This window comes from Aythya ferina (genome assembly GCF_964211825.1).
Source record: "Aythya ferina genome assembly, chromosome: 5".
Taxonomy (NCBI): Eukaryota; Metazoa; Chordata; class Aves; order Anseriformes; family Anatidae; genus Aythya; species Aythya ferina.
This window is the reverse complement of record NC_140301.1, coordinates 33,764,603-33,777,771: the sequence shown is the minus strand read 5'-3', so window position 1 is coordinate 33,777,771 and position 13,169 is coordinate 33,764,603. Positions and strand designations below refer to the sequence as shown.

General features: G+C 46.3%; 1 protein-coding gene across 3 annotated transcripts in view; it reads left to right on the top strand.

Moving 5' to 3' along the window:
* LRP4 (LDL receptor related protein 4) overlaps window positions 1-13,169 on the top strand; it is a 75,382-nt gene that overhangs the window by 37,137 nt on the left and 25,076 nt on the right. For all 3 annotated transcript variants that reach the window (XM_084519512.1, XM_084519511.1, XM_084519513.1), the window contains exons 2-8: window positions 904-1,050; window positions 6,837-6,953; window positions 9,007-9,120; window positions 9,583-9,699; window positions 12,098-12,226; window positions 12,567-12,686; window positions 12,820-12,945. In XM_084519512.1, the coding sequence (XP_084375638.1) occupies window positions 904-1,050; window positions 6,837-6,953; window positions 9,007-9,120; window positions 9,583-9,699; window positions 12,098-12,226; window positions 12,567-12,686; window positions 12,820-12,945 (870 nt within the window). The remainder of the gene's footprint in view (window positions 1-903; window positions 1,051-6,836; window positions 6,954-9,006; window positions 9,121-9,582; window positions 9,700-12,097; window positions 12,227-12,566; window positions 12,687-12,819; window positions 12,946-13,169) is intronic.

The following is a 13,169-nucleotide window of genomic DNA, read 5'->3' as shown; positions in this document are numbered from 1 at the left end:
GACAGAAGTTCAGGTATGACTTCTTCCCGTTTGAGAGGTGGGCTGTAGCCTGTTCTCTTAAGGCAGAGGCTTACTCACAGAACGTGTGGGTTAACATCTTAAACAGTTTTATTTGCAAATGGGTAAGTCAGAGTTGAGCAGAGCATTGTTCTGTAGCTGGGAAAGTGGAGAACAGGATTGGGAACTCCTTAAGCTAACATTAAGGCTGAAAAAAAAGTTCTTATCGGATTATAGCTTGACATTTGGACTGCGTTTTCTTTTGGTCAGTTTGTAGAGCTGAAAATCCTCTTCTCTTGCTTTCATGAGTGTCAGTTATACACACGGCAATGTCACAGGTTAATCTCTGTCACAGGTTAATTAATAAATAAGAAGGATGTCTTTTTTATTTTACTGAAATCTCTAAAGCTGTGACATGTAAAAGGTTGGCATCTAGAAAGTTCCAAGTCTGGAGAAGATCCCTGATAACTCCTCTGAATCAGAGTCTTTGATATTCCTTCTGTTCTGTTGTCAGAGCTAAATGCTAAGTGGAGCAGCATCAGTGCTGTGCCGTAGAAGACTGAGTCTGTAAAATAAAAAAGGGTGTTCTGATGCCTGGGATTCCTTGAATTTGATTGTGACTAGTGCTGAGTTATTTTCCACCTAACTGATTCCTAAATCTCTTTTTGGCAGGTTGCTATTTGCTGTTGTCTTCAAATAGCTCCATTCCAGGAAACTGTGGATAGTGCTCGATCTCCTATTTCAGCAGTGTGAGAGGGATGAATGCTTTTCTTTGCAGGAGAGTGTATGTTCGTGCACGGAGTGTGTACGTGGAGAACAATTGTAATGTCAGTTTGTATTTAATGTGTGTACCATAAAATAGAGCCACGTCTTCAAAACATCTTTTTTCCTTTTGTTCCTTTGCAGGTGTATCGAGCAGCACCGAATGCTCCTGTGGACGTAATCACTTCACATGTGCTGTCAGCGCTTTCGGTGAATGTACGTGCATCCCTGCTCAGTGGCAGTGTGATGGAGACAATGACTGTGGGGACCACAGTGATGAAGACGGCTGCAGTAAGAATACCATTTGTGACTTGTGTTTGTGAAATCTGATTGTTTTAACTGTGACAGGTAACTTCAAACAAACCATGTGTAAGAAAGCAAGATACTCAGCAGTGAGAGAGCTGCACCTGTGGAAAGCATGGGCAGAGACAGTTTCTTCCTTTTGAGTGAGATGTTTTAGTTCTGAGATGAATTTTCAGTGTTGTTTTCTTTTTCTGTGTGTGTGTTCTGTTGCAAACTGTACAACAAACTGACATTTTTAGAATCAGTTCCAGTAGGTTTTTCCTCAACCATTATCTTTTCAACACATCCCAGACTGACTGACTTTTTCCTATAAATATTTTCAGCTTGGATTGATGTCCTCAGACTGCCTGGTTCTTGTAGGTGTTTTCCTGTAGTTCTCAGGAGAGTCCTGCCTCTGCTTACCTGGCTATGACGGGAACTGTTTTTCTTGCAAATCTGAAGCCCTGCTGTGACAGGAGCCAATTATTCCGTGACATGTTTGCTTCCTGCTCCAGATCATGTTTACAAGCCATAGTCCTGTAGTAATAATAGTAATAAGCAACCTACCAGCTGTCATGCCAGCTTCATAGACTTTCTCTATTTGGTGTCAGCTCTCTGGCTTGCTGACAGTGTCTGACTTGGAAGCCTTCGCTACATATGCCCAGAGTAGCTCAGCTGCCTTCCTGCCTTGTGCCAACAGAGACTACTTTGGACTGTCCCTAACGAAAGCTGCGTGCGAGAAGAGGAATGGTTTTCATTCTGCCCTTCTATATGTACTTTGAAGTCCAGTGTGGTGTGAATGAGTCTTACTTCCTGTGGCAAGGGTGAAAGGACAACTGAGTAAACTTGGCCTGAGGATTGATAAATAGTTCTGTTTCTCATAAGATACGCCAAATCCTGTCCTAACCATCCCCCAACAGAGCCATTTTACTCTGAATTTAGCATCTGTATTGTGCCTCCTCAGCTTGTAAATGTGTCGCTCCATGGAACTCAGACATGCTTGCCTAGCTGCATGTGCTGTTGTACAATGCTATTTCATTTAAAGAGCCTGAAAAAGAATTTACTTCTTTTACCTTAAAGCATACTGAAAGTAGCCTTCTGTTTCCATCTCATTTGGGAACTTCACGTAATTCCTGTTGAGCTACAACACATTCAAGTCCAGTAGATTTTCTTTGTTGCCAGAAACAGTATAGCTACTACACCTACCAGTCCCACACAAATGTGTTCTGTGATGATGTGAGGATAAAAATATCCCAGGCCTTTTACTGAAACTGATGGAAACTTTTTTTAGAAAAATAGTCTTCCCTCTGCCTTCTCCATAATCACCAGTCCAGGGCTCAGATGCAAGAGCTTAGGTGAAGCTTTGCTTCTAAACTTCTGGTTTGGCTAAACTGAGTTTATGGTTTCTGTTGAAAAGACACCACTTCCATATCTGGTATTTCTTGTGAGTAAAGTTTACTTCATGCTTTATTATTTTATTGGGCTTGCTTTTTCTTTAAAAGGCATCAAAGGGCATCCCAATTAATGCAGTGCCCCTCAGGCATAGCCCTTTTGATTGAAGGGTGGTGGAAGATTGGGTGTTGATACCCTTTTTTCTTCTCTTTCTTTTTATAATTTTGACCAGCAAAGTGCGTAAATACAGTTTGACAGCACTGTTGAAAATGTTTTCTGTTATTCTGGAACTAGATTTTCCAAAAAACAGTTGATGAAATCTGTGTGCATACAGACATGTAGCTATATGAGTACAGCTGAGGGTCAGGCTACTGGTAGTATGAACTTTTTGTAATTGATATTTAAACTAACTCCTCATTCTTCGTATGACTGAGGGTTTGTCTAATCAAACCGTATTGTTCAGCCTGCTGTGATCCAGTTCTGAGCACCAGTCACTCACTGTCCTTGAGCACGAAGCAACCTGGGCACTGCAGGCAAAAGGGATAAAGTGTTCAAAGGCTAGTGGGACGTGATTGAGGCTGTTTCACCTTATAAACTTCCCTTTCCCCCTGCTCTTCCCCCTCCCCTTCGGCTTGGCTGTAAAAGAGCGCCCTGTGTAATAGGAGTTGGGAGAGGGGGAGGAATAGCAGGCCTACGATAGACCTAGCTTTGCTGAAACTTTGGATGATGTCCAGTGTGACCATGCAGAGGGATGAGCTCAGGGAAATGGTTGGAAGTTCAAAGGCCTTTTTGTGTTGCTCACTGCAAGTTGACAGATGTGCTCTCTTAGGCTGTCGCTGGCCCGCTTAGCTCTTCCCGCACGCTCCCTTTCCTTGTGCTTGTTCCCTCTGCTTGGGGAAGCAGGTTAGTTCCTATCCGTGTGCCACTTGTCTGTCTTCAGCTCCATCCTAGGACTTGCCTTTGCTTATTCCTTTCAAGAAAAATACTGCTGCTTTGCACGAATGCGGAGAGAATTGAGTAGGGAAAGGGGGGGGCGGGGGTTTGAGGCTTAGTTGCGTTTACCGTTGCAGTGCCTAAATGCCTGATCCTGCTCTAGTAGTGGTAAAACCATGTTAGTGCAGTCTAACAGTTTCTCATCAGTGGAAACTGCCTATGAAGGCCTTGCAGCTATCATAGGAAGTAATAAATGTCCTTAATTTTACCCCTGCTAGAAGTGGGGCTGAAGTGCTAGAACTGTCCCACAGTCATGCAATAATTGCTATCAAAGCTGGGGAGCAAATATAGGTGTGCTGTTTCCAGGCTTCTGGCTGCTAATCCAGCTTGATAATCCACTCTTTCTCCCTCTCTGGCAGTGGAAGGAATCCTTGATGTTTCACAGGTGTAGCCATGTATTCTTCTAATTGAGGGAGGAAGAAGATGGAAGCGTGGCTTTTAAAGTTAGTTAAAGCAGTAAAATCCCTTAGCAAATTGTAAAGGTATTCCATGATGGCAGAAGAAAATATAGTGGAGGTTGTTTGAATACCCTGCACTATGTGTTTTCTGAAGCGTGACACCTTAACTTTTAAATTTCCTCTTAACTTTTTAATTTTCAAACAATTTTGGGGGAAATACTTACAACAGCACTAAATTTTATCCTCTGGACTAATGATATGCCCTCAGCTTTAACTCCATAGGAAGAGAACTCAAAATATGAAGAAATAAATGACTAACAGAAGGGCTGAACAATAATAGCCCCAGAACAAAGGGCTGTACAGTGGGACTGAAGCTGACGTGTGTAGAACTAACAGGAAGACATGCAGGAATGTTTCAGTGAGGACAGCTTGCTTTTTAAAGGGGAGAAGGGATCATGGGCTGGGAGGATCAGGGCTGGGAAGAGGGGATAGGGACAGGCTGCCCCTGCGCAAAAGCTGCTCCTGGAATCTCCTGCATTTGCCTTTTGAAGCGTCTGTTTCTGAACATTATTAGATTCAGGTTACAAATTTACACAGATCCCTGGCCCGATCCCATTGGTGGTTCCTAAGCTTTCTGAAACATCAGCCTTCATTCATTATTTTTTTTGTCTTAAGTGTTTTTTTCTTTCTTTCCATTTTCCTTCCTCCTTTAAAGGAGAGCTCCTCTGGAAGGGGATTTATCTCCCCCCTGGTGTTGTCTGGGCTGGCACATACTTGCTGTCTGCTAGGGTGGGAATTAGGTCCTCCTTTGTATGTGGCAGTTTGTGTTTTGCTCTCTTTCCCCTGCTCCTGCTCCCCCTCCCCTGTGGTTGCAGCTCAATTTTTATATTTAAGGGAGAGTATGAAATTGGCTGAACTGCTCCCTGTAGGGGTGGAATTTCATTTTGTGTTGTTACCTCATGAAGGGATGCAGCAGTTCAATGGGATAATGGTATCAGCTCTGAACCAGTGCTAATGGCCTAACCCTCTGGGAGCCTGAAGAATTCTCCCCTGGAGAGTCAGCATGCAAATTCCCTTCCAGGCGGCTCCTGTGCAGTCCTTTGGTGATTAGTCACGCTGGGACTGGGCAGAGCAGACAGAAAAGCATATGCTGGGGGGATGGTCTTAGTCCTGAAACTGCAGCTGAGGCCAGGGAAGGTTTGCTCAGCATGTGAAGTATGTATGGGAGCTGCACTTGGGGGAGAGAGGGCTGATCTGTGGGGCTGGCTCTCTGAATCCAAATATCTGCCTTGGCTTTGTTCGGAAGCAGAGTTGGGATTTCTTTCCCCTTTCTATCTGCCCTGGGGAAGAAGGAGGCTCTCCTCCTTCGCTTTGATGCAGCAGCACAGGGCTGCTCAGAGAAAGCACAGGGTAGGGAAGTGGGCCAGCCTCCGGACTACTAGGGTGTTGTCAGAGCTGTGAGGGTGGCGATACAGATCTGTGTGCCTCCTGCATACCTCTCTGAGGCCTGGAAGTGGCTGAGTGTGATCTGAACGTATACCTACACCAAGACGTCGTGGATGTGATAGGATGAACCTTTTCCTGAGGGCTGGTGCCACAGTCTGTATTTTGTCATCAAGTGTGGTGTTCAGCGGTGACGCCCTGTCAAATACAGAGTTGTGGCTTAGGTGATCCACATCCATGCTTAGACTCTTACAGCCAGTCTGAATTGAACTGCAGTAGTGTATTCTGAGGGTTGGGAGGCTTTTGGGCCAGGCACTCGGTATGAAATGTTGGAGGGTGTGCTATAAAGAGCTGTGAGTGATTCCGTGCAGTGTAATCCATACTGCTAACACAGGGCACTGGCAGCAGTCCTGGCCTATGTGGAAATGGAGGGGTGAGGAAGCTGGGAAAGTAGAAAATGTGGCTATTTGTTCTCCTTATTAAATCCTCCTCCTTGTGTGTGTGGCTGCTGTCTTCACCTTCTTTTAAGCCTTGCGCCCCCACCCCCGGGACAGCGTTGGCAGGGGAAGAAGTAGGGGCAGAGCAGAGGAGGGCTGAGCCCCTGGTGACAGACGGGAGATGCTGTCGGCAAGCTGGGCTGGGATGAAAGGGTTTCAGGCACTGGCCTCTGCAGCCTGTTCCCCTTCACGTCGCTGAGCTAACCTTGCTCTTCGGAGAACACACCTGTCAGGAGCGGGGTCTTTTGCAGCCCCTTCCCCACCACAGCTGGCAGCACTTAAAAGCATGAACCTCCCCGGGGTTGAGGGTTTCTCTCATCCGTGGGGGCAGGACGGAGCTGATGCTCCCCCGTGAATTCCAGCTTTGTGGCTCTGGGCTGCCTTGAATGCTGTGGATTTGTGGTTCCACTCCGTTGCCAGCAGAGTCCTGTGTAGACAAGTGTCCCATACACCCTCTCCCTCTATCCCTTCTGGAGACCTTTAGCAGGGTTTGAACCCTATTGCCCATACCCAAGGCACAGTGAATTTATCCTCAGCAATGGGTTCCTGCCTCTAAGCTTCTCCTCACAGATTTAGACAAAAAAAGCTGGCAGAATCCCCAAGCTGAAACACACTTTTCATGTGTTTTTCTTGTGGCATGTGCCTTGCAAAACCCTGTTCCCCAAACCATTGTTTCTGATGGTTTTTATCCTAAAGAACTCACTGGGTAATTGAAACAGGATGGACTGTACTGGGAAGCATGCAGGAAAATGTTGATATTGTAATTTTCCTTGTTATGAAACAAGTGCCATTATGGGATGATAGCAGGCTTAGGGATGAAAGAGAAAAAAGGAACTCAGTGGGGAATTGTGATGGCTACTCTATTGTGGAAAGGTCAGTGCTCCTCTGGGGAGGAAAGGCTGACAAACTGCAGACCTATCCTGCCACCCCTCTGAGGCAGAGCTCTTCCTTGTGACTTGAAATTTCATGTCTTTTGTTTCTAAGAGCCTTCTCCCATCAGGAGGGAAGGAACTTCTTTTCAGGAAGGAAGCTGGCTGTAGCTCCATACTGAGGTGTTTCTTTGCTCTTGCAGTGCTGCCCACTTGCTCCCCCTTGGACTTCCACTGCGACAATGGGAAGTGCATCCGCCGGTCATGGGTCTGTGATGGAGACAACGACTGCGAGGACGATTCTGATGAACAGGACTGCCGTAAGTCACCTCTCAGAGGGGAGGGAGTCATGCTGCATGCCTGCCATGGGTGAGGAAAGTTAGCCCACTCCGTTACAGGATTTTAAGGGTTTATCCACTGAGGCAGACCTTTGGCTTACAATAAGCTATATCCTGCCTCTGACAGAGATGTGTACCTAATGTCCGTAATCCCTCCCCCATTGGCACCTGGCTTGTGGTTCAGATGTGTGTCCTGGGGGAGGGGGTGCTGCTCTGTCCAGCTGGAGAACAGCTTATGCCCTGCAGCTTTGCTAGTTAATGTCCCATGAAGCACTTCCCCGAGCTGAGCGCTTCATGTCCTCCCCTGTTCGTGGAAACGCCTAACCCCTGCCAAATCCAACTGAACTGCCTGTCTGGCTGACTTCCTGTGGCCTCAGGTTCCACTGTCTGACTTTTCTGCTGTGCTGGGTTGTCCCCAGCATCCTCTCCCTTTAAACTGAGCTCCCTGAGAGAAAGGTGCTGTAGTTATGCTCCCCACTCAGAGACCAGTTACCCTGGAAGCTGACCGACTGCTCCCGTATGAGGTTGCCATCTTCAGAAGAGCTGCCATGGCAGGCTGCTAGCTGTGAGCACTGTTGTTGTGCTTCTGCAGCTTACTAAAACTGAGTGAATTTGGCCTGAGCCCTTGCAGCTTTCAGCCCCTTCCTTTTACACTTGGTGTTGTGGAATGAGGTTTACTTGTGGTAGGCTTCTGTTAGCAAAAGGTGGTCAGGGGGTGCAACTTTCCTTCTTCACAACAGATCATCCAGTTTGTACTTGGCAACATGTGCCAGGGAGCCAGCACACTGCATAGTCCTTGAGCTTCAGATTCTCTGAAACTGCACTGGTTGCTAGGGCTGACATCAGGCTGCAGTTAGGAAAAAAATTTTGTGCTGCCTGTTTGAGATGATTGCAGCTGCTCAATAAGCATCACTCTGCAGTCCTTGAATTCTACAGAAATTGGGTGCGTAGTGCTCCAGAGTGGCTCTGATGGAGGAACAAGAAAAATAAATTTATTGGCTGTAAAATATTCCGTGTCATTTTAGCCATTTATGCAATGATTGCGTGCTAATGAATTCACTTTTTGATCAGAATTGCCCTGATCTTTGCCTTCCGGGCAGAGGGCTGGGACCAGGGTCCAGGGATCTGACATCCTTGTGATGCTCTGGGTGGTAGGACTAAGGTTGGTTTTCCAGTCTCTTTTCAAAGCTTTTCATAAAAAAAAAGTTATTTAGGTCTGGGTCTGTTTGGTCTTCTGTTTTTCAGAAAAGGTTGGAAAGCCCTCATATTTAAGACAACAGTAGAGAAGGGTGTGATCAAAAGTTTTGGAGACTAATGAAAGGAAAAAGGCAAGGTTCTGAGAATAAGAGACTCCTAGGGAGTTGTCCAGACTAGCACTTAACCATAGGAGGGTTTCGGTTGGATTAAGGTCCTCAGGTGCTAATTTTGCAGTCCCTTTTTCTTTTCCTCACTGGCCTGCAGACAAGCTTTTGTAGAAGACTGGCAAAGAGTGGAATGAGGCTGCAAGTACTGGAGAGTTTGGAAGAGAAAGTTGAAATTTCTCCCTTTTCAATGAACATTTCCTTTCCTTTGAAGGTAGTTTTGGTATTGTGGGAAAAAAAGGTGGAGGTACAATTCTGACAAAGTATTTGTTAGGTAATGATAGGCCATATTAATTGCTTTAAAAAAGAGGCCTGCATTGCCTTTTTTTCTTGTGGGGTTCACTTGAACCACGCTTGGGGCTGTGCAAGAATGCCAGCCCAGGGTGGGCGACTCCATTATTCTGTTCCAGGTCCTTCCTCCAACCCATGTTCTCAGGTTTTAGAGCCCACTGTGCAAGCAACTTGAGTGGAAGCAACAGCTGGAGTGGAAGAGAGAGGTTCGGGGAATATCACAGTGGCCATCTTGATGTTGTTAGGATAAGGGAAATGAACTCTCCAATTAAGTAGCCTCCTTGGAGGAGGATGCTCAATCTGTGACACGCCACAGGTTTGGCATTTGCGAAGCTTAATCTTACTGCCTTGTCTTCACCTTATTCTCTTTCGTGTCCCTGCAGCTCCACGGGAGTGTGAGGAAGATGAGTTCTCATGTCAGAATGGATATTGCATCCGCAGCCTATGGCACTGTGATGGAGATAACGACTGTGGAGACAACAGCGATGAGCAATGTGGTGAGTAGCGGCCCTGCCAATATCATGAATGACAGTGATGGCTGCCTGCCCTGCTAGGGCTTGAAAAGGCATCGCACAGGCTCCCACCTGTGCAGTTCTAGGGTCCTCTTAGCATGGCAAGGGCTCACAGCTGGCTTATCTGGACCAGCCTATGGGATATTGTGTTCCCATGGCTGGCTGGGATTTCAGGTTGTGTGGCTTATTTGCCAGGCAAAAATCACTTGAGGCTTGTTATTCCTTCACATGCAATTGTGAAGACCCATGGATTCCTTTCAAATCCAGTGCTCTGTGTCTGTTAAATGAGCACTGACAGTTTTGTCCTGGCACTGCATGACATGGAAATGTATGGTTTAATGAGCAGTCTTGTTTGTCAGTGCCCTAGGAGCTTCAGGAGCGTTGTGTGGTTGTTTCCTGGGTACTCTGAGAAAAGACAAGGCTTTGTTTGTATTACTATCTTTGCAGATATGAGAAAGTGCTCAGAGAAGGAGTTTCGTTGCAGTGATGGCAGCTGCATAGCTGAGCACTGGTTCTGCGATGGTGACACAGACTGCAAGGATGGTTCTGATGAAGAGAATTGCCGTAAGTGCTCTCCTTGCTTTGTAACCACAGGAAATAGCCTTTTGGACCTGCTCCTGTCTTGGGGTTTGGCACGTTTTCTGCAGCAGAGATCAGAAACGAGTTAGTCCTGCCTGTACTGGCAGCTAGGCTGCCTTCCGTTGTCTACCCCAGAGGGCATGAGAGGAGGATGGTATGCCTCTTGTGTTACCTCACAGAAATACTTAGGCTGTTCCTGGCTGCTTCTCTGTTGCTTCCCATGGATATATGATCTTGACTCGGAGCAGGGGGCTTACGCTTCATTGGATAGAGCTCTATATAAAACTGTAAGAGCTGGAGGGCAGAGAAAAGGGGGAGAAAACTGCTCCCTCCTTTATTCTCTTGTCTGATTCCTGCCTGAAATCTCCTGGGGGGCTTTGCCCACTGACAGCATCCTAAGGGACCGCATGTTCCCAGCTGGCATGCTGCAAGGGCTGCCTGCCTGCCCAACCCCTCTTCACTCAGATGCTTTACTCAGGACCTCGTCAGATAAGGGCTGATAGGATGAATTAGTTGGAAGCTGATTTGACTGATGGAGATGGGGGAAGGTGGGGGTGTGAGAACCCACAGCAGTTTTCTCCTCCACCATCATGGGCTTGTGGCAAGTGGAACAGGAGTCTATTATGTCCCTTCCTAACCCCCACTGCTCTCTGCCATGTCTCTGAGCGCATTTAGTGTCTGTGGAAGTTTCAGCGGTCCCTTCCCCCACCCTGCTTTCAAAGGCATTTTGCAGAATTTGTTCTAGATAGCAAGAAACTTCAAAAAGCTCTAGGAGGGGGGGATCAGGGCCGCCAGCTCCTGAAGGGCAGGGGAGTGGATGCATGGGGGAGTTGTCTTTTATCTCTCCAGATAATGAGAGTTGGCAGCAAGCCAGGGGCTGCAAACATTTCTAAGCTGGGAAAAGGCTCTAAAAGGAAGCCAGCCTCTTTCCCTCGCCTTTACCCCTCTCTCCTTTCTCATTCCCTTGCCTGTTGATTCCATGCAGGCCATGAATAGGCTCTGGGGAAGTGAGGAGAGATGTTTCAACCTTGCCTCCTATGCAGGTGGAAGGGCAACCTGAATTCATGCCCATGCTCCTCTGAGTTGAAATGCTTCTCAAATCGTGGCTGGCAGTTTTCTCTGTAAAGCGTTTTAGTAAGGAACTTCACTAAGAAGCTCATTTTGGCTGCCTCCCTTTCTCTTACCTTACTCAGTGTGGCTGTCAACTTTTCCTTATGTCCAGTCCTGTTCATTCTTCATCTAAGACAATGTGGGACTACACTTTTTTTTTTTTTCTTTTTTTTTTGATGGCATGGGATGTATAATTGTGTTACATGAGAATATAAGTCATCAACTTCATTTTCTCCTCAGGGAGGCCCAAACGCTACTTTCAGATTGCTTAGGTGAGGCACAGGTTAACACACCTAGTAACACACGTTAGTAACTAGCCACTGGATACTGGCTGAACTGGAGCTCTTACTATGTGCCTGGAGGCTCTGCCCACTACTTGAGGTTGGATAGGCAGGCGTAGTTCAGGTCCCTGATTGCCAGCCTTTGTTTTCCCTTTTGCTGAGTGTATTTGTTTTCTGACCTCCTCAGCTGAAAGACTCGTGCCTGAAACATGCAGTTCATTCTCCAGACAGCATGAGAAGAGGTGTCAGATTCTGTTGTGTGGGACTTAGATTTTTCATCACTTCCCACGTAGTGTACTGCTGAACAGAAAACAGTGGGCAAATCCTTGACTGCAAGTTTGTTGGGCTCTGCCTAGGGTCATCTGCCCGCCAGTGCTCTGAACTGATAAGGCACGGTTTGTTTTAGCAATGGCTTGAGAGGAAAGGGAGGGGGGAAAATTCAAAGGTCAGGTGCAGAAGCGGGCACCTCGCTGCTTGCTTCCTTTGGTCTTCAAATGTTTGTTTTTGTTAAAATTTTAAAGGAATCATGCCATATTTTAACTTTGCATTGTGATGTGCCTCAGTCCTTAATATAGAGCTACCCCAAAAGGTAGCTTTGTTTTTATACCTGACTTTCAAAGGTTTAATAAACATTTCAAACCTTTATACAGGGCACTAAGACATAGATAGTATCTTGAGCGTAAGAGGGAAGGTGACACTCTTGGATCCTTTTTGTTGCTTTCTCATCAACCCCTTTGTGTTTTTTTTTTTTTTTAAGTGAGTTGACTGCACAGTTTTGTTTGTACATAGCTTTAAACTGCCCCTCAGTGAAGCACAAACAGCATTCAAGTTCTCAGCGATACAGGTCATGCAAAGCTATGCAGCAAGGGCTAGTAATTTCCAACACTTTTCTATTGAATATTTGCTAGTGCATTATTAGATGGAGAAAGGTTGCATTTAAACTGGATTGTGCCCTTTTACCTTAGGCATTTTTTGTTTGATTCCCTTGTTAGCATCAGATGTTCCAGCTGCCACCTGCAGCTTGGAGGAGTTCCAGTGTGCGTATGGACGTTGCATCTTGGACATCTACCACTGTGATGGCGACGATGACTGTGGGGACTGGTCTGATGAATCTGACTGCTGTAAGTTAGTGCAGAGTGGTACTGGTCCAAGCTTCTGACCTGCAAGCCTAAATGGATTTTGCATTGGCTGGAGAGACAGCTATCTAATTTGTCACACATAAGCTGATTCTTTGATTATTAATTTTTTAACTCAAGACAGCGAGAGTAGTGATGGGGGTTGCTGTGTAGTCAGCACATTCCTGCGTGCAGGAATTAAAGCAGTTTCCAGGAGGGATCTGTTGAGGACCAAGTTCCACTATAGTGGAGCATAAATGTGGTGTTGAGAGATTTCTGGGATGTTCCATAGGTCTGAGTTTGCTCCATATTTATTAATTTATTTATTTATTTAATCTCTCCACAGCATCTCACCAGCCATGTCGCTCTGGGGAGTTCATGTGCAACAGTGGCTTGTGCATTAATGCTGGCTGGAGGTGTGATGGAGACTCCGACTGCGATGACCAGTCAGACGAGAGGAACTGCAGTGAGTGCTGGGGACTGGTGGGAGTGTTCTGTTTCTGTGGATGCAAGAGAATATGTGGAAGTGTTATCTTTGAAACAGGTCTCTTCTGATCCTTCTTGCTCACCTAATTTTCTCTTTTTTTTGGGTCCCTCAGCTACATCTATGTGCACAGCTGACCAGTTCCGCTGTAAATCAGGGCGCTGTGTCCGTCTGTCCTGGCGCTGTGATGGGGAAGATGACTGCTCTGACAACAGTGATGAGGAGAACTGTGAGAATACAGGTTTGGCCTGCTGCCTTGCTGCTTATAGCTAACATTTCTATCCTGGAGGTACAGATAGTGAGATCTCTTTTGGATAGTTTGAGTTCAGCCTCGACTTACTGTGCTTCCCAGAGTATGAGATCTGTAAACTGTCTTCTACACTTGCAAACATGCGCTGGTCTGTGTGCTTAAACTAACCTAAGTAGTGGTGTTTTCTGGTCAGGTGTCAGATCCCTGTATATGCC